The sequence below is a fragment of the Oncorhynchus tshawytscha genome, linkage group LG28 (assembly GCF_018296145.1).
Source record: "Oncorhynchus tshawytscha isolate Ot180627B linkage group LG28, Otsh_v2.0, whole genome shotgun sequence".
NCBI lineage: Eukaryota > Metazoa > Chordata > Actinopteri > Salmoniformes > Salmonidae > Oncorhynchus > Oncorhynchus tshawytscha.
The window spans coordinates 4889675-4912697 of record NC_056456.1 but is presented as its reverse complement, the minus strand read 5'-3'; the positions used below and the strand labels follow the sequence as shown (position 1 = coordinate 4912697).

The 23023-nt window shown below is 43.0% G+C and overlaps 2 protein-coding genes across 3 annotated transcripts; both read right to left on the bottom strand.

The window, feature by feature from the left end:
• Nucleotides 1-2011: 2011 nt before the first annotated feature.
• Nucleotides 2012-5017, bottom strand: LOC112226543 (calcium/calmodulin-dependent protein kinase II inhibitor 2). Its single transcript, XM_024390931.2, has 2 exons — nucleotides 4313-5017; nucleotides 2012-3734 (listed from the first exon to the last, which is right to left on the bottom strand). The coding sequence occupies exons 1-2, from the start codon at nucleotides 4476-4478 to the stop codon at nucleotides 3664-3666; spliced, it is 237 nt and encodes a 78-aa protein (XP_024246699.1). The 5' UTR covers nucleotides 4479-5017; the 3' UTR covers nucleotides 2012-3663.
• Nucleotides 5018-7621: 2604 nt separating this feature from the next.
• Nucleotides 7622-22826, bottom strand: LOC112226544 (mitochondrial ubiquitin ligase activator of nfkb 1-A). 2 transcript variants are annotated; one of them, XM_042307941.1, is made up of 7 exons: nucleotides 22739-22811; nucleotides 12692-12803; nucleotides 11943-12111; nucleotides 10563-10650; nucleotides 10253-10373; nucleotides 9463-9694; nucleotides 7622-9266 (listed from the first exon to the last, which is right to left on the bottom strand). In XM_042307941.1, exons 3-7 carry the CDS (start codon nucleotides 12057-12059, stop codon nucleotides 8754-8756), a joined length of 1071 nt encoding a protein of 356 aa, XP_042163875.1. In that variant the 5' UTR covers nucleotides 12060-12111; nucleotides 12692-12803; nucleotides 22739-22811; the 3' UTR covers nucleotides 7622-8753. The 2 variants fall into 2 exon arrangements, with proteins under 2 accessions (XP_042163875.1, XP_024246700.2); XM_024390932.2 differs by lacking the exon at nucleotides 12692-12803 and having other exon boundaries at nucleotides 22739-22826.
• Nucleotides 22827-23023: the final 197 nt, after the last annotated feature.

Below are 23023 nucleotides of genomic sequence, written 5' to 3'. Positions count from 1 at the left end.
GCTGTGTTCTATCGAGAGTACTGACTGAAAGGGAACGTAACGTTATGACTATAACTACTGTTCCTTGAAGTAGGGAAACGAGGTTCAACACCTCTTTGGCCCACGCCGATCGGTTCTGGGCACGGTGAAGAGGGGTACTGGGTTGAAGGAATGAATCGGAGCCTGAGGCTTATCACCTGTGTAAGGCGGGGCTTCCAGCGAGGCGTGGATTTCATTGGCTCTTGTCAGGTGTGATTTTAGTTCTTCAGTCAAAGTTGTGTGAGTGTGACTCTCCATAGTTGTGTTGTTCCTTGTTTCCCATCCTTCAGAGAACAGTAGTTATAGTCATAACGTTACGTTTTCCCATGCATGCCAATAGTTTCAGTGGTAAACAATCAATAGAAACAATGTGACAGGGTTCAAACACACACACACTCACAAAGTGCAACAAAGTGGTCAGTAGTGATTGGTGGTCATGCCCATCCAACTTAGTACTGAACATCAAAGTTGAAAATGTATCAGGCTATGAACACACACACATTGCCCACAACACAACAAAGGTTGATGGTAATGTGTGTCCATTTAGTCCAGAGACTGAAACAGAAAAGACTATAACCAGGAGTGTGTGAGTAGTGAAAATGGAGAGGCTTGTTTTGTTATTGTCTGTAGCATTACAGAGTGATACTACTCTGGGGTAGACTACAAGCAGATTAAAATTCAAACACATATCAAAGTTTAGCTTTCTTAATGAACCAGAAAAGACAGTTATTTCTGTTTTATCAAAGTTAGCTGACTAACTAAATGCACCTGGGGAGTATACTACATAGCAGGATCAATGAGTTAGCCAGCTAACTTTGATAAACAACCAGAAACAACTATTGATGTTCTGCTTAATTAAGAAACCTCAACTTAGATATATGGTTTTGGTTGTTGAGTCAATTATACCGTGCCCATTTCAAGCCTATGTTTCTAAAAAATGAAAAGATATCTTAGAATATTTTGTCAAGTTAGCTGGATAACTCGTTGATCATGCTTTGTAGTATAGCCCTATGGTAAACAACAATTTGGGATTACGGCTTACTTGGCCCCTCCATTTGGATACTGTTAGGCAGATCTGATATGACTGGATAGGTGTCAGCTATGTTGTGGAATCCTTGCTTTTACCTGTCTGACAGTGTTAGATGATGTTAGACTTCAAGGGAGGATTATTCAAGTATTCCCTCTGGGTCAACTGTGTGTGGGGCACCTTGTTAGTATGAATGGCCTGGGGCCTAGAACCATGTTTACATTCATACACCTTGTAGCTCAGGTTATGATAGGGACTTTGATAGCTGATAGATTGGTGTAATATTCCAGAGGGCCCTTGTTCCAATAGAATCCCCAGCCTACTATTGTAGGAAAATCTCAACTTGCACCGTGTTGGCCACCGTGTTGCCCACCGTGTTACCTACCGTGTTGGCCACCGTGTTGCCCACCGTGTTGCCCACTGTGTTGGCCACCGTGTTACCTACCGTGTTGCCCACCGTGTTGCCCACCGTGTTGCCCACCGTGTTGCCTACCATGTTGCCCACCGTGTTGCCCACCGTGTTACCTACCGTGTTGCCTACCGTGTTGGCCACCGTGTTGCCCACCGTATTACCCACCGTGTTGCCTACCGTGTTGGCCACCGTGTTGCCCACCGTGTTGGCCACCGTGTTACCCACCGTGTTACGGACCGTGTTACAGAAGGTGTTACTCACCGTGTTGGCGACCGTGTTGCCCACTGTGTTGCCCACCGTGTTGCGGTGCACTATATCTGACCAGAACCATCTGGTCATCAGGTATACAGTAGCCTATAGTTGTGTCATCAAAGACTATGAGCTATAGCTTGGAGATCTACTGTAATCCATTGGCCGTTCATCCACTTTATGTCCAACTATGTGGTTGTAATCCAAAGCCAAACCAGCTGTCATTACCTATTAACTGCCATGTGTTAATGTTTTTACTCTGTGATGATGGAGAAATCTTGGAAAATGAATACAATAGGACCACATTTGACATGTTCTTTCACCATTTATTTGTTCACCAAATACAGTGAAAATGGCATCATAATATTCAATGACTCATTCTTAGAATGTCATGACACTGTTGCTTTTTTTGCTTCGTAAAACAATGTTTCATTAATGGAAATATTAAGGTTTCATGCACAACAAACCATATTGAGTTTCCTTAGAAGAATGGTGCAAGATAAACTAAATAAAAAAACAACTTTGATGTCCAAAATCTGTCAAAATCCAACGTGTTATTTGAGGATCCTCGTAAACAGTGCAATATACAAAAAAAAATGGCTATTTTCTAACAAATTCATCAACGAAGCTCAAGTCACAGGATACAATTTCTCAATAATAGTTTAACATTGATGTGTGCAAAACCCCAAACACATTCAGTTAGTCTTTAAAAAATTATATTGAATGAGAAAAGTCAAAACCCAAATCTCTTCGATTCTCCGTTAGGCCTATATGGTCTCAATCTGCATATCCTTTCTATAGTACACACAATTTTGTTGATGAATTGTAAGATGGTAGACTAGCACATAATTTCTCAATAACAATTGTTTAGATATAAAAATACAAATATGAATTTTGTTAAAAAGAAGCGTGCCAGGGTAAGAGTGGTGGCACCTGTGTTGGCACCAGAGCGAAAGTTCATGCAAATAGATGGAGAAAATAGAATGACTTTTTAATTATAGAAGACAAAAAAACACGAATAATTGCAAAATATAAATAAATAAAACATTTCCCCATCAATTTCATGACTATTTTTCCAAACATAATTTGCCGATCTCGCCTCCTTCGATATTTGGAGTCTGTAAAAAGTGAAACATCTATGTATTGGTGTCGGTAGGTTTCATGAAGGCGCCGACCTGCATCGTTAACCGTGGGGGGTAATGAAACACCATGTATCATTTTAATTCATTTGAACCTGGGGACTATGCATTACTAGCTTATTCTTTACAGATGGAGACTAGATGAATATAGGCCTAGGAAAGGAAATATTAACATTGCACCATCCTTGGTTGTGTGTGTGTGTGTGTGTGTATTTATATATATATTTTTTGTACATACAATGGGTTTATACTAGTTACTGGACAGTGTTTGTTTGGTCAGTATTTAAAAGCTTTAGCAGCAATCGGAATGCATTCTCTACGTTTGACCAGTGCTGAAAAGGACAGCTCCCTTGAATGCGATGTGGACGATTTGTTATCAACAATGCCAAGCGTGTAAGGGGACTATGGTCTTCGAGCTTAGGAAGGCTATTGTATACAACTATAGAAATAGAGCTTGAAATGAGATTCAGCCACCACTTGTAGTTTTGTGTTGCTTACGGCGCTTTTGGAAGATGGTTGTGAAGTAATGGCAAGTTCATCCATCAGAGCCAGGGTCCGCCATCTCAACATCACGCCGCGCAGCACAAGTTAAAATGGCTTTTCGTTTGGAGAATTGCCAGCAACCCCATGATAAATCTGTCTTTTCTGGTGTCTTCCTCTGCTTTCTCATCCAATCTTCACATACTTCTTTCCATTGCTTTCCTTCCCCTTGTCTTCGCTTCGTGCCATCGTTTCTCCTACAATCCTCGAACATGCACAACCGACAGGTGCTTTAAATCGCTGATCAAAATAAAAAGTTTGCAAGGCGTCGTTCACCTTTAAACACCAGGTGACGACTTGTCTGCCATCCCCTTTAGGACGTCGTCTATTCGGTCATCTTCGATGACCACTGCGGAGGGTAGAAGAAATGATTTTGTTTATTACTGACATAGCATATAACTGTTTCATAAAAATGTTTTACAGACACCAAATCAAGTCATTGCAAAGGCTTTGAGTGAATAGGATGGGGACTGGTGCAACACAAAGGAATACATGTTGTTGTGTCAAACCTCTGACCTTGGTCCTGAAATACTGCAAACAATGCCTTGTCCATAATGGCACATAGCCACGCATGCAATGAGGCCAAGTTTGTTATTTTAAAAAGACAGAGCATATCTAATGAATACCTATAGTAGCCTATAGCTACTGAAATACATTTTGATAGCACATCAGTAGTCTATTATTCTCATGCATCACTTTCAACTGGGCTCAGCTGCTGACCTTTGTTAGTTATATCAACAAATGTTTGCCTCATAATTTAGAGGTCAGATGCATATCTGTGTTTTATCTTTTTGTTTTATAACAAGTAGGCTAGGTAACTGTAGCATAGGTTAGAGTTAAAGTTCACACAAGCATGGCCAAGCCTTTGTTTTTGATGACCAAAACAAAACCTCTATTCAACAATCCATTCCAATCACCAGCTCTTACCTCTCTTGGCTCTGCCGATCTGTCCCAGCTTTGGGGGTCTTTTCGCTTGCGACGCCCCGAAGAACGAATTGGTGTCCTGTAGCCCGCAGCTAAAGGATATCTGACTGGCCTCCGTGTCCCCATAGCCGCTCATTTTCCCCTCGCTATAAGGCAGCACCTCGGACATTATGGCACGGCTGAGACGAACGGATCAACAGCGGTGGAAAAAAAACGTTTTGAAGTCGGCGGCTTTAGTCGATATAGCCCAGAAATCCTTGTCTTGGTACTTGCACTTGTCGAGCTTTCCGGTGGAAATCCGTTTGGAAAATCACTCGATTACTTCGTCGTGCGTAGCCAGTCTGCGAAGGATGAAGGTGAAGAGTCCTGGTTGAGGGGTCGTGGTGCGGGGTGGTAGCAGGCTGCTGTGTCGCTGGTAGAAAGGAGAGCAGAGGAGCGGTCTGTTCGCATGTGTTGCTAGATGAAGTCTGATGAGGAACGTGGGAGATCCCGGGATCATAAAGGAAACCCAGGAGGAACGGCAAAGTTATCCATCTGCGTGTGTGTGTGTGCTGGGGGACTCCGAATGCTGGAGGAGTAGGCTAAGGGTGACATCAACAGGCGAAATATATAATATGTACTGTGGAGGTAACAGAAATGTAGGCTATCAATTCATGACCACGGAGCTAGAGCTACTGGAGCAACTGTGAGGTAAACCTTTTATTTTGGGAGTAATCTTTTCTATGCTGAACAAATTTCTAGCCTAAATAAATTATTACAATGTGATGATATTTACGCATGTGCTATGCCTACGTAGGCAAATTATATTTAATCTGAGCATTATGAATATAACCTACTCGTGCATTTGCGCGTATTGCTAGTTATTGGGAGTCTCCTTTTTTTGTTTACCTATTACGCTTGACATTGTAATGTGTTTCTCTCCTCGTATTCTATATATTTCCTTCCTGTAAACCAGCCTCCTTGGTGGCTCTTGCTTGACATTGGCTCTGGTGACACGGGGTTCTCACAGGAAATCATTACCTGCTCCTTTGAGAGTCTGTATGCGCACAGAAGTCGGAAGTGCCTTACTCACGCACGTCTTTTCCCGTGGCTACAAAGCAAAATCACACAGCAGCAGCGGGTGAACGAGGATCACAAATGCCACTTTTAAGCAAATTCTCCGTTGATGGGATAGTTACACTGTAGGCTTCATGGAAAATTGACTAATTCATCGCTGACATGTTATTTTAGAATGCAGGGAGTAGGCCTACCTCTTTTCCAGAGGTTAAAAGCAGTCTACACACACCATTATACAATTGTATGCCTTTAACAAAGCCTATTTCTATACAGTGATGAAGTATCAACCAATAACATTATGGCCTAGTTATTTCATAGAGGGGTGTTTGAAAACATGCAGTTCAATATCGATGTAGGCATATGGTTTTTGCAGGATGCTCTCTTGTTAGGCGAGGGAGGGCGGTTTCTAAACGCACAAGATAAATCAACTTCAGCACGATGGACAGTACCCGCGCACATTTGCGTCTTTCGCGATTTCTGCTGTGTTTTGTTTTGAACATAATATAACCGAGGTAAAGTTGGTTTTATATTCAACATTCAACAGACATTCGCCAAATAATATAAAATACATTTAATTCCCTTATCCACAATAACCTTTTGAATTGCATAACAACTTGAAATACATCAAATCATGAACATTATATTTAATAAAGGCCCTTAGTCTGTTTTTCCGAGCAATTGCATAGCCTATAGAAATGTTGTGCAACATGAGCTCATGGGTTCTCATGAAGTGTTTGATTAGATTTTCAATTACATTTGCATTTGCAGCTGTAGAACCTTTGGAGGATCTGGGGACCCATGCCAAATATTTTCAGTTTACATCTTGGGCACTGTTCAAAAGCATCTTTCTCTTTACAAGATATTTGCGATGCGGCATCTTGCTACTTCTCATACGTTTTACTGACTGGATGTCACTGCACCTTCTTTGGCGCATACTGTCCTCTGTGTTGGAGCATCTGAGGGATGATACTGTTGGGACTACCCTGGCTTCGGAGAGAATGTCAGCGTTATGGGAGTTGGCCACATCCCATCGTGAGACATGGAAACGAATATTAGAAAAAACTCAAGGTTATTTTCATATGATAATATTGAGATGTCTCACCACATAATCCTGCTTGCAGAGCACAAGGAAAAGAGACAATGCTTTGGATTGACCAGAGACCAGGACAGACGTTGTGCAATTGGTCCTTCCTCTAGTGATCTGCCTTCCAGCAAATCCCATTGTGAGAAATATCATTCATATTATCAGAGCTTAGTGTTGATAGTGTACATACGTCGATTTGTGTCAATTATAAATTAGATATTTTCCTGTATATTCTCTATATTTTGTTTATTGTTGCAGCACAATTTCAGAGTCAAATTCCTGTACTTGCAAATATATTTGGCAAATAAAGGTGATTAGTTCTCCAAATGTCCCATAACTCATATCAGGAGCTCTGACCTGATGTTCCCTGCATGTTAAATTTGTCATAGTTCAATAATTGTCATAGTTCAGGGGAAAATGTAATTATTATTATTGTATTATATGAACAGCAATATCATAAACTCACAGCAGGTAACTTGTCATTGTTCGCATAATGAAACAGATGCAAGTAGGCCCCCTGGTGGCCACTTTACTAATCACATGTATCATGGTAGAATGTGCATTGGTTTGAAACTGGTTTGGTGAGGGATCACTCTTGTAAGTTCAGCGTGTACTGCAAACCTGAAGAAATTCCTGTCTTTAGCGTCATGACATGTTGAGGTTTAAGTTACCCCCAAGCGCCACAGCTGTTATTCTGCCAGGGGAGCTCATGAAGGATTCTCTCAGACTGCCCCCCTCCCCCCAGGAAGATTTACGACACCTAATCCCCCACCTGCTCCTCACTCACTCACCCCTCACCCAACCCACGCATGCCAGTTAGTTTCTCAACTTTTCCATTTCCTTAGTGCCCCAAAACTCTGTAGGTGGCTTTCTATCTTTTCCTCCCCTGTGCTTGTTAGAGATGACAGAAATAGCAGGATAGTTGACTCAAGACAGCAAACCTTTCAGAGTACATTGGGGTGAGCAGTGTTTCACGGAGGGGGGGGGGGGATTACTGTCAGTTTAAGCAGGTTAAACCTTTGCATAAAACAATCTATACTTTTTTGACAATATTCAACATTGGGTTATCACAAATTCAGTGTGATCAGATTATTTATACAGTCAATGAGAAATTAGTGCCTTTTGCATCCCTTTGATATTTTAAAGTACAAATATAGAACTTTTAAAGCCTGTTATGATAAATTAATTGCCCTTTAATATTTTAGACCACATGGAGAATTCAATACATCTTTCAATATGGAACATTTAGTAGTAATTTCATAGTGTAAATACCAGGTGAGCTGGTACTACTCTTTGTTTTCTTTGCACCTTTTCTGGTATTTTGTGCTGGAAAACGGAGCGGGTCGAGCATAAAACACCAACCCTGTTACCCATAGATAGGCTAGAAATGTTAACGATTTCAGAAATGTTCTCAAGCTCACATTCAATTGCCCCCCTCCCTGTTGGAAACAAGCTTCCACCCCGTCAAAGCAATTTGACAGGAATCTTTACAACAAAAATCTAATTGGTGGAACGATCCCCCCCCTCCTTACGCCAGGATGAAAAATAAGGCACAAAGCAAGCGATAGTACTACAAACGTAAACACCTCTCTATCCATATGCACACTTTAATTATGAGAGAACTGCATTCCCAGTATCTATACTGAACAAAAATATAAACTGCTCAGTCATGTGAAATCCATAGTTTAGGGCCTAATGAATTGATTTAAATTGACTGATTTCCATATGAACTGTAACTCAGTAAAAATCGGTGTATTTATATTTTTGTTCAGTATATAAACATGTATTTACTATTCAAAACCAAACTCAACAGCTGTTAGCTTTATAATACATATGCATTTAAGTGCTTCAAACCTCAAAGATTCACATTTTGTTAATACAGTAGCGGCACCTAGCCTATTTGTGTTGAGAATGCCAACAAGCATTCAGGTGATTATTACAGTGTAATAAGTACAGTGATGGTTTGCCTGGTCTATCAAGAGTTTGTCTCTCTCTCTGACATTGTGAGGGGTTTAAGGACTAGTGTGTGCATGTCCTGCTCTGTCTTGCTAGCTTAGGCCTCTCCTCGGCTCTCCAAAGTTGTATTTTCAGGGTGACTTATCATCACAGTAGAGTTCGGTCCTTCTGCCTCTATGTGGAGAATCATCTTCAAGGTTTTACAACCAGCCTAAATGTCAATTATAAAATGTCTCCATTCTATCACCTTGACCTTGTCTTTCTAGGAGTACAGGTAACAACACCCCAAGGGATACATACATAGACCAACCATGAGCACACACATCTGTTTTACTCCCAGGCTGGGCATCAGGCCTGGTAGAGGGGCACCACCCTCTTGATGGCCTGCCGGCATATGGGGCAGGTGGGCTGGGGCAAGGCCTGGTAGCAGCTGTAGCAGCAGCACACGTGCCCACACTCCAGCAGCACACAGCTACGCGGCTGGGTCAGGCAGATCACACAGGCGTTTTCCAAGGGTGCCTGCTCCCCAGACCCCTCTTGTGTATCCCCAGCCGTAGACCCTTCCCCCATCCCACCAGCACCCAACCTCTCAAACTCCCTCCTCAGCCGTTCCTGGTCCCAGCGGACCCTCAGGCTGCGGTAGTAGCGGTGGCCCAACCAGAAGAGGATGGCTGACCCGGCCAGGGCGAACACAGAGGCCAGGACCTGCCAGACCACCGCTTGGCCCTCCTGCTCCAGCCTAAGGGACTCAAAGTCTGCCGTGGTGAGGAAGTACTCCGAGCCGTCAGTGGGCGGGCGGAGCTTCAGCACCCGGTCAGTGTCCAGGATGAGCTCGCCTACACCTGTCAGAGTAGCGCCAACCTAGAAATACAGAAAGACTAATTGGATTATGGAGCAACACACTCTCACTATTTAGGGGCAATAGTAACCTCCCTCACCCTAAACACAATAGAACATTTTGGGGTGTTATTGTGGAATTCTGGGAATGAATACACTGTTTTATCATAAGTAATCTATCAGTGATATTGCTACATAAAAAAATTTACTCAAACCTCACCTTGAGCATCTCCTCAGTCTCCAGCTGGCCTTTGGGCTTCTCTCCACTGAGGTACTGCCCGATGATGTCGGTAAAACCATAGGTGGCCTGGTGGAACTTCTCATGGATGATCTCCATCTCTAGACCCGAGGCCTCCAGGGGACACAGCACCCTCACGTTGGCCTGGTCCGACCCGACCAGGCTGAAGGGCACCGCGTTCACCCTCTGGTGCAGCACACGCTCACTGTCCGTCCTACACAGGAGGGGGGGGGGTTAGAGGAACAAAGATTATGATTATCCATAATCATGGTAGCATCCACATTAATGTAGAAGACTTCAGGAACATCTTATTTACAATAAAAGGGACTCCAAAATTACAAAATACATTATTCACCATTTAGTTCCTATTGGGCAAAACGATCTTTAACACAATCAAAACAAACTGCAAATGCATCCAACAAGTTTGTAACCATTGCGTGCTAGGAATATGGGACCAATTACTAACCTTTTGACTACTTTAATAAACTATAAGTGAATTTGTGGAGGGGGGGTAAATATACATCAAGTGGTTTAAATTTCTAAATGGTAAAACAGATATGAAAATCACTTCAAATACCATTGCATCATATGAAACATTTAAATCCAAAATACTGGAGTACAGAGCCAAACGTGCACATGTTAACTTCACTGAGGAGTGTATATTTGATGTCAGACGGTCCTAGTCATATTAAAGTTTATCATTCAAAGTGGTAATACAGATGATACTAGTCTTTCACATTACATTTGGAGTGTCAATCAGGAGTGTTTCTACCAGGTGCGAGACAGGCTATTCCACACCAGCTTGTGTTCCCTCAGCATGAGTTTCTGCACCACCCCCACAGTGCCTTCCTGGAACTGACTCCTCAAAGGCTCCCCCAGAGGCTGCACTGCCCCTAGACACACAGACACACACACACACACACACACACACACACAATGGATAGAGACATCAATTATACAATTATACTAAGAACTGCCCCATCACACCAATAAGTGAGAGAACAGGGTCTAGTCAATATAATACAATGATCTTAGTGATACACTCAAATGTTTCCCATTGACACAGATAACCATATACCTACCTTCAATGACAACATACTGCAGACACTTTCCCGGTGTGACGTTCAAAAGGTCTGCCAGTTTCCCATCCAAAGTCAACTGTGGTGCATCCTGAAACATCAAGCAAATACAGTCATTTCTGTTTGAAAAATCCCCATGTCTGAAAATTAGTTTTGTACTTGATTTACAATGTGTAAAGACTACGGCCTAGACTCAATTCGTGTTGCGGAAAATCCGCGGAACAGCGCAATTTAAATTTAAAAGGTCATTTCCATTTGAGACGACATATGGAGCATGCAGTCACTGAATGTGGGAACGTTGCCTTAAATTTCAATCGCGCTATAATGTGGATCTTCAGCAATACGGATTGAATCTAGGCCGTAGTCTGAAGGAATAGATACAGGGCAGACTACTAACATTACGGCTTGAATCTAGGCCGTAGTCTGAAGGAACAGATACAGGGCAGACTACTAACATTACGGATTGAATCTAGGCCGTAGTCTGAAGGAATAGATACAGGGCAGACTACTAACATTACGGATTGAATCTAGGCCGTAGTCTGAAGGAATAGATACAGGGCAGACTACTAACATTACGGCTTGAATCTAGGCCGTAGTCTGAAGGAATAGATACAGGGCAGACTACTAACATTACGGCTTGAATCTAGGCCGTAGTCTGAAGGAACAGATACAGGGCAGACTACTAACATTACGGCTTGAATCTAGGCCGTAGTCTGAAGGAACAGATACAGGGCAGACTACTGACATTACGGCTTGAATCTAGGCCGTAGTCTGAAGGAACAGATACAGGGCAGACTACTGACATTACGGCTTGAATCTAGGCCGTAGTCTGAAGGAACAGATACAGGGCAGACTACTAACATTACGGCTTGAATCTAGGCCGTAGTCTGAAGGAACAGATACAGGGCAGACTACTAACATTACGGCTTGAATCTAGGCCGTAGTCTGAAGGAACAGATACAGGGCAGACTACTAACATTACGGCTTGAATCTAGGCCGTAGTCTGAAGGAATAGATACAGGGCAGACTACTAACATTACGGCTTGAATCTAGGCCGTAGTCTGAAGGAATAGATACAGGGCAGACTACTGACATTACGGATTGAATCTAGGCCGTAGTCTGAAGGAATAGATACAGGGCAGACTACTAACATTACGGCTTGAATCTAGGCCGTAGTCTGAAGGAACAGATACAGGGCAGACTACTAAAATTACGGCTTGAATCTAGGCCGTAGTCTGAAGGAATAGATACAGGGCAGACTACTAACATTACGGATTGAATCTAGGCCGTAGTCTGAAGGAATAGATACAGGGCAGACTACTAACATTACGGATTGAATCTAGGCCGTAGTCTGAAGGAATAGATACAGGGCAGACTACTAACATTGAGCTTGTCCACCGTTTTCCTCTTTTTCCTGTAGACGTAGTAGAAGAAACCAGATATAGCCAAGCTGGTGCCTAGACACAGCCCTTCCACCGTCCTCACTGGAAACTCCTCCATCCCCCCCAACACACACTCCACACCGTCTCTTCTCACCCCCCTGGTAACAGGCCTACAGTTCAGAAACAGACAGACAGACAAGTTATATGAAGGATGTTCTTCAGCATGAAAGCAAGGGGGCCATGCGTCACTCAGACGAGCTACAATTAAATCTTCAGCTGCACGATTCTCTTTGAAATGTCAGTGAAATGCTTGAAAATGTCTATAATTTTAATTTGACAGCACAGTGTCAGAGAATGCTGGTTGCTACTTATTTTCAGCACTTTGACAGTAAACTGGATTAGGCTACTCAGAATGCAAAGATGCACAAAAATATGTTGGGTATTCACATTTCATTGGGTTAGGTCATACTACGTTATAATCTAAGAAAATACATTTCAAATATCATAATCCTATACTATAGTATTACACAGATAATTATGACTATTTGCATATTCAGTGCCTTCACTTCACCAGGCTAAGGTGGCGAGACATGGTAGTGATGACACCACACGCCTATTGATGAAGGTATTTTCTTCCCATGGGACTTTCGTAAAGAACACCACCTGAATGTGAGCACGGATTTTGCGGTACGGTTTTTCATATGAGCGAGAAATACTTTTCTAAAAACAAAAGGTTAAATGACTACACACCTTCATAGGGTTAGTGTTCCCATACAGCCATATCTCTATGTTACTGCGGAAGACAGACGGAAAACAGTGGCAACCACCTCTGCTGATTACCCATCTAGCACACGCCAAACACCTGTGTATAACAGAAGAAGGCCACCAGAAATGTGTTGTAACTAGGGTTGCACATTTTGGGAAATATTCAGAGGTGGAAACTTTCCGTGGGGATTAACGGGAATATATGCAAATTAATATTAATACCATTTAAATGTAGATGGTTTTTGAATTGGATATATTTACCATATCATATGGAGACAAAAACAAACCTTTTGCCTTATAAGTAGACATAATTGAAAATGATTAAATAATATTATTTTTACGAATTGAACTTTAATTAAATGAGTTGACTCTTCACATGGGATGATTTCACTCAACAACAAAAGGGAATATTGAATGATCCATCGCATCTCCCCAAAACGTTCTCAACGTCTAGAAAATAAAGCTTTGGTTGTCTTCCTCTCAGACTTCAATGTCTTCTCCCTGGACCTCCTCAATGTCCACCTCTTGAACATCAGACTCACCTCATCTTCACTGTCACTTTCCAACCTTGTTGAGGATGGCTCGTTGTCAGGCTCAAAAAGCCTCAAATTTGCCACCAATTTCTCAACCCTTGCATTGGTCAGCCTGTTGCGTGCTTTGGTGTGTGTGTTCCCAAAGAAGGACCAGTTGCGCTCTGAGGCAGCTGATGTTGGTGGGATTTGGAGGATGATGGAGGCAACAGGGTAAAGAGCCTCAGATCCACAAAGTCCCTTCCACCAGGTGGCTGATGAGATATGTTGGCACGACTTCCAAATTGCATCTCAATCCCAAAGCCCTTGCTTAGAAGTGTACTTCGCCAGACTGCCAATAACCTTACCCTCATCCAGGCTAAGGTGGCGAGACACGTTAGTGATGACACCATAGGCCTTGTTAATCTCTGCACCAGACAGGATGCTCTTGCCAGCATACTTGGGGTCCAACATGTACGCTGTGGCAGAAGTCTTCACGCTTTTTGATGCATTTCAGAACTGCTGTTTCTTCTGCTTGGAGCAACAGTGAAGTGGGCAGGGCTGTACGGATTTCTTCTCTTACATCTGCAAGCAGATGAATGGACAGGATGGAATTGTCTCCCTCAATCTATGCAATGGCTACTGCTATAGGTTTCAGGAGTTCCAGGCTGCTTACCACTCTCTCCCAAAGTTCATCATCCAGGAGGATCCTCTTGATGGGGCTGTCCATATCGGCAGACTGTGATATGGCCATTTCTTGGAGAGACTCCTTCCCCTCCAGGTGACTGTCAAGCATGATGACAACACCACCCCAAGGGGTGTTGCTGGGCAGCTTCAATGTGGTTCTCTTACTCTTCTTACTTTGCTTGGTGAGGTAGATTGCTGCTATAACTTGATGACCCTTCACATACCTAACCATTTCCTTGGCTCTCTTGTAGAGTGTATCCATTGTTTTCAGTGCCATGATGTCCTTGAGGAGCGGATTCAATGCATGAGCAGCACAGCCAATGGGTGTGATGTGAGGGTAGGACTCCTCCACTTTAGACCAAGCAGCCGTCATGTTCGCAGCATTGTCTGTCACCAGTGCAAATACCTTCTGTGGTCCTAGGTCATTGATGACTGCTCATCTACAATGTAGAGACCGGTGTGTCTGTTGTCTCTTGCGTCTGTGCTCTTGTAGAATACTGGCTGAGGAGTGGAGATGATGTAGTTAATAATTCCTTGCCCACGAACATTTGACCACCTATCAGAGATGATTGCAATACAGTCTGCTTTCTCTATGATTTACTTCCTTCACTTGAACTCTGCATCCAGCAAATGAGTAGATAAAGTATGCCTGGTTGGAGGGGTGTATGCTAGGCGAAATCTCTTCCAATAAATCAAATCGTTATTTGTCACATGCGCCGAATACAACATTACAGTGAAATGCTTACTTACAAGCCCTTAACCAACGATGCAGTTAAGAAAATACACACACACGAAAAACAGTATGCAATAAGAAAAACAAATAATTAAAGAGCAGCAGCAAATAACAATAGCGGGGCTATATACAGGGGGTACCGGTACAGAGTCAATGTGTCTATGTGCGGGGGCACCGGTGTCGAGGTAATTATGTACATGTAGGTAGGGTTGTTAAAGTGGCTATGCATAGATAACAGAGTAGTAGAAGCGTGGGGGGGTGCAAATAGTCTGGGTAGCCATTTGATAAGCTGTTCAGGAGTCTTATGACTTGGGAGGGGGGGGGTAGAAGCTGTTTAGAAGCCTCTTGGACCTAGACTTGGTGCTCAGGTACCGCTTGCCGTGTGGTAGCAGAGAGAACAATCTATGACTGGAGTCTTCGACAATTTTTTCAGACCTTTCTCTGACACCGCCTGGTATAGAGGTCCTGGATGGCAGGAAGCTTGACCCCGGTGATGTACTGGGTCGTATGCGCTACCCTATGATGTGCCTTGCGGTTGGTGGCCGAGCAGTTGCTATACCAGGCAGTGATGCAACCTGTCAGGATGCTCTCGATGGTGCAGCTGTAAAATCTTTTGAGGATCTGAGGATCCATGCCAAATCTTTTCAGTCTCCTGAGGGGGAATAGGTTTTGAGGTGCCCTCTTCACGACTGTCTTGGTGTGCTTGGACCATGTTAGTTTATTGTTGATGTACACATTGCCTGTGAGCATCAGAGGTGAACCAGTTGCTTACACAGCTCGAGCAAGACATTAATCTGCATTTCTCTGACTACGTTCCTCCATTGAATCATCCTTCTGATTCCAGGAGGACCATGAGCTGTTTCTATCGATAAGGTGTCTGATTCATCATTTTCACCTTGAATAGGAGTAGAGGGACTTTTGTCAGAGGTTGCTTGTTATGAGCGCTGAGGGAACTTTATGTACTTGGCCAGATTCTGCATCTTTGTTGCATTCTTCACATATGATTTGGCACAGTATTTGCAAATGTACACAGCTTTTCCTTCTACATTAGCTGCAGTGAAATGTCTCCACACAGACAGTGCCCATGGCATTTTCCTGTAAAGATTAGAAAAAAATAATACAATTCCATGTACAGATAAATATTTAAGCAGTTAGATTAAAACATGCATCTTACAAAGGAGTTGTTTTAAAGAGAAACATGTATGGAAACAGGTGAATTAACACTCCTCAGTTAGCAGGCTCAAGCAAGCTAAAACCCACATGGTACCAAAAACTAACTAGCAGAAACTGTTAACAAGTTAGAAATCATTTAAACACACTTTGCCGTAGGCTACCATTTACTAGTTAACAAAAAAAACATGCATGTCATAAAATATATTCACCCCACCCAGTATTGTAATCAAAACTTACCAGAAAGCATGTAGTCCTAGGCTCAGACAGTGTAATAGTGTGGGCTCAATAGCATCTCATTAGTGTGCAAGTCTTGAGAATCAGCTGTACATGTGATGGAAGAGGGCACTGCACATGTGATGGAAGAATGCACTGTGCATGCAGAGGGTTGCAATTCCATTGAATTGGGGATAGTTTAAACAAAATATGCGATAACACCTAGAATTGCCTTGTGTATCCCACAAAAAAAGGTTCATTGTTCTAAGTTATCTTTTTTGATGAATATAAACTAAATTCCCCAAATTCCAGGGCTTAACTTCCCATGGAAAATGTTTCCCGACCCTTTGCAACCTTAGTCGTAACTGAAAAATACTGTCGGCTGCAACTGTGATGAAGCCAGTTAAAACAGTGTAGTGTGTATATTTTGCATTTGCGAAATTATTTTGATGCGATATGAAAGTAAAGGGCTTTATGTTTCTAGAAACGTTATGCAATAGAGAAATGGATTCACATTTAGAAATGGAGTATTTGGCTGTCACAGCCAGTCTCTCTCTGAAAATAACATAAGGACCTTGGACGGTAGGCTCGCCTACACTACTTTAGAGTGCTGGGCTAGCTTGATCAAATCAAACGTTATTTGTCACATATTTCATAAACAACAGGTGTAAATTAACAGTGAAATGCTTCCTTATGGGCCCTTCCCAACAACGCAGGGAAAAGAGATAAATAATAACACAAGGAATAAATAGACAATGGGTAACAATAACTTGGCTATATACACGGGGTACCAGCACCAAGTCAATGTGCAGGGGTACGAGGTAATAACTTGGCTATATACACGGGGTACCAGCACCAAGTCAATGTGCAGGGGTACGAGGTAATAACATGGCTATATACACGGGGTACCAGCACCAAGTCAATGTGCAGGGGTACGAGGTAATAACATGGCTATATACACGGGGTACCAGTACCAAGTCAATGTGCAGGGGTACGAGGTAATTGAGGTAGACATAGTATATCACAAGTGAGTACACCCCTCACATTTTTGTAAATATTTGAGTATATCTTTTCATGTGACAACACTGAAGAAATGACACTTTGCTACAATGTAAAGTAGTGAGTGTACAGCGTGTATAACAATGTAAATTCGCTGTCCCCTGAAAATAACTCAACACACAGCCATTAATGTCTAAACCGCTGGCAACAAAAGTGAGTACACCCCTAAGTGAAAATGTCCAAATTGGGCCCAATTAGCCATTTTCTCTCCCCGGTGTCATGTGACTTGTTAGTGTTACAAGGTCTCAGGTGTGAATGGGGAGCAGGTGTGTTAAATTTGGAGTCATCGCTCTCACACTCCCTCATACTGACTGGTCACTGGAAGTTCAACATGGCACCTCATGGCAAAGAACTCTCTGAGGATCTGAAAAAATGAATTGTTGCTATACATAAATATGGCCTGGGCTATAAGAAGATTGCCAAGACCCTGAAACTGCAGCACGGTGGCCAAAACCATACAGTGGTTTAACTGGTCAGGTTCCACTCAGAACAGGCCTCGCCATGGTCGACCAAAGAAGTTCAGTGCACGTGCTCTTTGGGAAATAGACGTATGAGTGCTGCAAGCATTGCTGCAGAGGTTGAAAGGGTGGGGGGGTCAGCCTGTCAGTGCTCAGACCATACGCCGTACACTGCATCAAATTGGTCTGCATGGCTGTCGTCCCAGAAGGAAGCCTCTTCTAAAGATGATGCACAAGAAAGCCCGCAAACAGTTTGCTGAAGACAAGCAGACTAAGGACATGGATTACTGGAACCATGTCCTGTGGTCTGATGAGCCCAAGATAAACTTATTTGGTTCAGATGGTGTCAAGCGTGTGTGGCGGCAACCAGGTGAGGAGTACAAAGACAAGTGTGTCTTGCCTACAGTCAAGCATGGTGGTGGGAGTGTCATGGTCTGGGGCTGCATGAGTGCTGCCGGCACTGGGGAGCTACAGTTCATTGAGGGAACCATGAATGCCAACATGTACAGTGACATACTGAAGCAGAGCATGATCCCCTCCCTTCGGAGACTGGGCCGCAGTGCAGTATTCCAACATGATAACGACCCCAATCACACCTCCAAGATGACCACTGCCTTGCTAAAGAAGCTGAGGGTAAAGGTGATGGACTGGGCAAGCATGCCTCCAGACCTAAACCCTATTGAGCATCTGTATTACCCAAACTACCGGCAAAACAGTTCATCTTTCAGTCACCCACCCACCCATCCTCAAACGGAAGGTGGAGGAGTGCAAGGTCTCTAAACATCCAACAGCACCGTGATGTCATCATGGAGGAGTAGAAGAGGACTCCAGTGGCAACCTGTGAAGCTCTGGTGAACTCCATGCCCAAGAGGGTTAAGGCTGTGCTGGAAAATTATGGTGGCCACAAAATAGACACTTTGGGCCCAATTTGGACATTTTCACTTAGGGGTGTACTCACTTTCATTGCCAGCGGTTTAGACATTAATGGCTGTGTGTTGAGTTATTTTGAGAGGACAGCAAATTTACACTGTTATAAAAGCTGTACACTCACTACTTTACATTGTAGCAAAGTGTCATTTCTTCAGTGTTGTCACATGGAAAGATATACTCAAATATTTACAAAAATGTGAGGAGGGTACTCACTTTTGTGATATACTGTATATGTACATAGGTAGGAATAAAGGAACTAGGCAATAAACAGTGTATGTGATGAGTCAAAAGAGTTCAATGCAGATAAATAGTTAGTCTGGGTAGCTATTTGGTTAACGGTATTATGGTTTGGGGTAAAAGCTGTTCAGGGTCCTGTTGGTTCCAGACTTGCATCAGTACAGCTTGCCGTGAGGTAGCAGAGAGAAGAGTCTATGACTTGGTGGCTGGAGTCTGAGAATTTCTAGGGCCTTACGCTGACACTGCCTGGTATAGAGGCCCTGGACGGCAGGGAGCTCAGCCCCAGTGATGTACCAGGCCTACGCACTACCCTCTGTAGTGCCCTGCGGTCAGATGCCACACAGCCAGTCAAGATGCTCTCAATGGTGCAGCTGTAGAACTGAGGATCTGAGGGCCCATGCCAAATGCACTATGGTATATTGAACACTGAGCTATAGTCAATTAACAACATTCTCAAGTGGGTGTTCCTCTTGTCCAGGTGGAGGGCAGTGTGGAGCGCAATAGAGATTGCGTCATCTGTGGATCTGTTGGGGCGACTGCGAATTAGAGTGGGCCCAGTGTGTCTGGGATGATGGTGTTGATGTGAGCCATGACCAGCCTTTCAAAGCATTTCATGGCAACAGATGTGAGTGCTATGGGGCAATAGTCATAGACAGGTTACCTTAGTGTTCTTGGGCACAGGGACTATGGTGGTCTGCTTGAGAGGTTGAAAATGTCAGTGAAGACACTTGCCAGCTGGTCAGCGCATGCTCTGAGTACGCATCATGGTAATCCGTCTGGCCCCACGGCCTTGGGAATGTTAACCTGTATAAAGGTCTTAATCACATCGGCTACGGAGAGCGAGATTACACAGTTTTCTGGAACAGCTAGTGCTCTCATGCATGGTTCAGTGTTGTCTGTCTCGAAGACAGCATAGAAGGAATTTGGCTCGTCTGGTAGGCTCGTGGTCACTGGGCAGCTCCCGGCTGGGTTTCCCCTTTATAATCCGTGATAGTTTGCAAGCCTTGCCACATGCATCAGAGCCGGCCTAGTAGGATTCAATCTTAGTCCTGTATTGACATTTTGACTGTTTGATGGGTCGTCAAGAGGTCATAGCTGGATTTCTTATAAGCGCCTGAATTAGTGTCCCGCTCCTTGAAAGCGGCAGCTCTTGCCTTAAACTCAGTGTGGATGTTGCCTGTAATCCATGGCTTCTGGTTGGAATATGTACGTATGGTCTCTGTGGGGACAACGTCGTCAATGCACTTATTAATGAAGCCGGTGACTGATGTGGTAATTTTCTCAATGTTAAATCGGATGAATCCCAGAACATATTCCAGTCTGTGCTAGCGAAACAGTCCTGTAGCTTAGCATCCGCTTCATGGGACCACTTCCATATTGAGTGCGTCACTGGTACTTCCTGTTTGAGTTTTTGCTTGTAAGCAGGAATCAGAAGGATAGAGTTATGAGAGTTATGGTCACATTTGCCAAATGGAGGGCAAGGGAGAGCTTTGTATGCGTCTCTGTGTGTGGAGTAAAGATGATATGGCGTTTTTTTCACATCAAGTTGCACATGTCATTTATACCAGCATGTCACGAGACAGATTTCAGTTTCCCTGCATTAAAATCACTGGCTACTAGGAGCCTCTGGATGTGCAATTTCTTGTTTGCTTACAGCCCTATAACGTTTGAGTGCAGTTTTAGTGCCAGCATCGGTTTGTGGTGGTAAATAGACAACTACGAAAAGTATAGATTAAAACTCTTTGTAAATAGTATGGTATACTAACTCAGGCGAGAAAAACCTTGAGACTTCCGTAACATTAGAGATCAGGCACCACCAGTTGTTAACAAAGAGACACACACCTCCCCCTTAACTTTACCCAAAGCTGCCGTTCGGTCTTGACGATGCATAGAAAAACCATCTAGATGTACAGTACCAGTCAAAAGTTTGGACACACCTACTCATTCAAGGGTTTTTCTTTATTTTACTATTTCTACATTTGTGAATAATAGTGAAGACATCCAAACTATGAAATAACACATATGGAATCATCTAGTAACCAAAAAAAGTGTTAAACAAATCAAAATATATTTCATATGAGATTCTTCAAAGTAGCCACCCTTAGCCTTGATGACAGCTTTGCTCAACCAGCTTCATGAAGTAGTCACTTGGAATGCATTCCAATTAACAGGTGTGCCTTGTTAAAAGTTCAATTGTGGAATTTCTTTGTTAATGCGTTTAAGCCAATCAATTGTGTTGTGACGAGGTAGGGGTGGTATTCAGAAGATGGTCTTACCAAATAAGGCTAAGTCCATATTATGGCAAGAACAGCTCAAATAAGCAAAGAGAAATGACAGTCCATCATTACTTTAAGACATGAAGGTCAGTCAATGCGGAACATTTCAAGAACATTGAACATTTCTTCAAGTGCAGTCGCAAAAACCATCATGCACTATGATGAAACTGGCTCTCATGAGGACCACCACAGGAAAGGAAGACCCAGTGTTACCTCTGCTACAGAGGATAAGTTCAGTAGAGTTAACTGTCTCTCATGAGGACCACCACAGGAAAGGAAGACCCAGCAGATTGCAGCCCAAATAAATGCTTCACAGAGTTCAAGTAACAGATACATCTCAACATCAACTGTTCAGAGGAGACTGTGTGAATCAGGCCTTCATGGTCGAATTGCTGCAAAGAAACCACTACTAACGAACACCAATAAGAAGACGAGACTTGCTTGGGCCAAGAAACACGAGCAATGGACATTAGACCGTTGGACATCTGTCCTTCGGCATAATGAGTCCAAATGTGAGATTTTTGTTTCCAACCGCAGTGTCTTCGTGAGAAACAGAGTAGGTGAATGGATGATCTCTGCATATGTGGTTCCCACTGTGAAGCATGGATGTGTGATGGTGTGGGGGGTGCTGTGCTGGTGACACAATCAGTGATTTATTTAGAATTCAAGGCACACTTAACCAGCATGGCTACCACAGCATTCTGCAGCGATATGTCATCCCATCTGATTTGCGCTTATTGGGACTATCATTTGTTTTTCAACAGGACAATGACCCAAAACACACCTCCAGTCTGTATGGCCTATTTTACCAAGGAGAGTGATGGAGTGCTGCATCAGATGACCTGGCCTCCACAATCACCCGACCTCAACCCAATTGAGATGGTTTGGGATGAGTTGGACAGCAGAGTGAGGGAAAAGCAGCCAACAAGTGCTCAGCATATGTGGGAACTCCTTCAAGACTGTTAGAAAAGCATTCCTCATGAAGCTAGTTGTCAAGAGTGTGTAAAACTGTCATCAAGGCAAAGGTTGGCTACTTTGAAGAACCTCAAAATATATTTTGATTTACACCGTTGGTTACTACATGATTCCAAATGTGTAATTTCATAGTTTTAATGTCTTCACTGTTATTCTACGATGTAGAAAACAGTCCAAATAAAGAAAAACCCTTGAAGGTGTGACTTTTGACTGGTACTGTATATGATCTAATTCTTCCAGTTGATAGGATAGACTCCAATGGAGCTCGTCTAGTTAGTTCTCTAGTGATTGTAAGCTCGTTTGCCTCTCTTGCGCCGTCCCTTCCTTTTTGAGTCCGGGTGATTCGAGCCTGGTCCAGACTCTTTGATTAATAAATATTCATCTAAAATCGAGGATAGTGATTACTGTTCCCGATGTCCAGAAGCGGTTTCAGTCATTGGTAACGATGGCGGAAATATTATGCCGGCCCAGAACTACATTTAACAAAATATCACGTTCAACATTGACATTATGCCATCTCAGATACCTACTTCGATAAACATCCAAGTTGCTGGCCCACAGAGTGGATATAAACAATCATTACAGTTGGTTAGCTAGCAAGCAAATGTTTTGTTAGCGAATTGAAATATTTTGCTAGCTGGAAGACCTGCCATTGACCTCTAAAATATCGTCTTAAATGTCCGCAAAGGTTAGACCATAACATGACAACAGTATTTGTGCACTCTTTTGCAACAGCCAAAGGGTCAAATCTGACTTAATCAATCAGTATTGTACATTTTTACCTTTCAAAAACACTAGTTGTCTTCACCGGAAGAATTGGCTTTTTGTTTTGATCACATGACATGTTCTCCTTCCTGGAAACTACGCATCTTAAGGTGAAGCCAATGGCCCTGTTCCCTGGGTATTTCACTTAAAGATGCACTGTAAAGAAATTGCTCCGCCTTCCTGGACACAGAAATTCGAATCCTTTGTCTAATTTCAGTTTGTAACCAAACAAGCAAGTATTATACCATTTAAACCGCTGTGAAACATATTTTCCATAAAAAATATTGTATTTTCAGCTATTT

Excerpts from the sequence above, each read along its gene's own strand:
- LOC112226543 (XM_024390931.2), bottom strand. The coding sequence starts at position 4,478 with ATGTCCGAGGTGCTGCCTTATAGCGAGGGGAAAATGAGCGGCTATGGG. Across the intron at positions 3,735-4,312 it reads GATCGGCAGAGCCAAGAGAG|TGGTCATCGAAGATGACCGA; the intron begins GTAAGAGCTGGT and ends TACCCTCCGCAG.
- LOC112226544 (XM_024390932.2), bottom strand. The coding sequence starts at position 22,800 with ATGTCATGTGATCAAAACAAAAAGCCAATTCTTCCGGTGAAGACAACT. Across the intron at positions 9,695-10,252 it reads AATAGCCTGTCTCGCACCTG|GACGGACAGTGAGCGTGTGC; the intron begins GTAGAAACACTC and ends CCTCCTGTGTAG. Across the intron at positions 9,267-9,462 it reads AGACTGAGGAGATGCTCAAG|GTTGGCGCTACTCTGACAGG; the intron begins GTGAGGTTTGAG and ends CTGTATTTCTAG.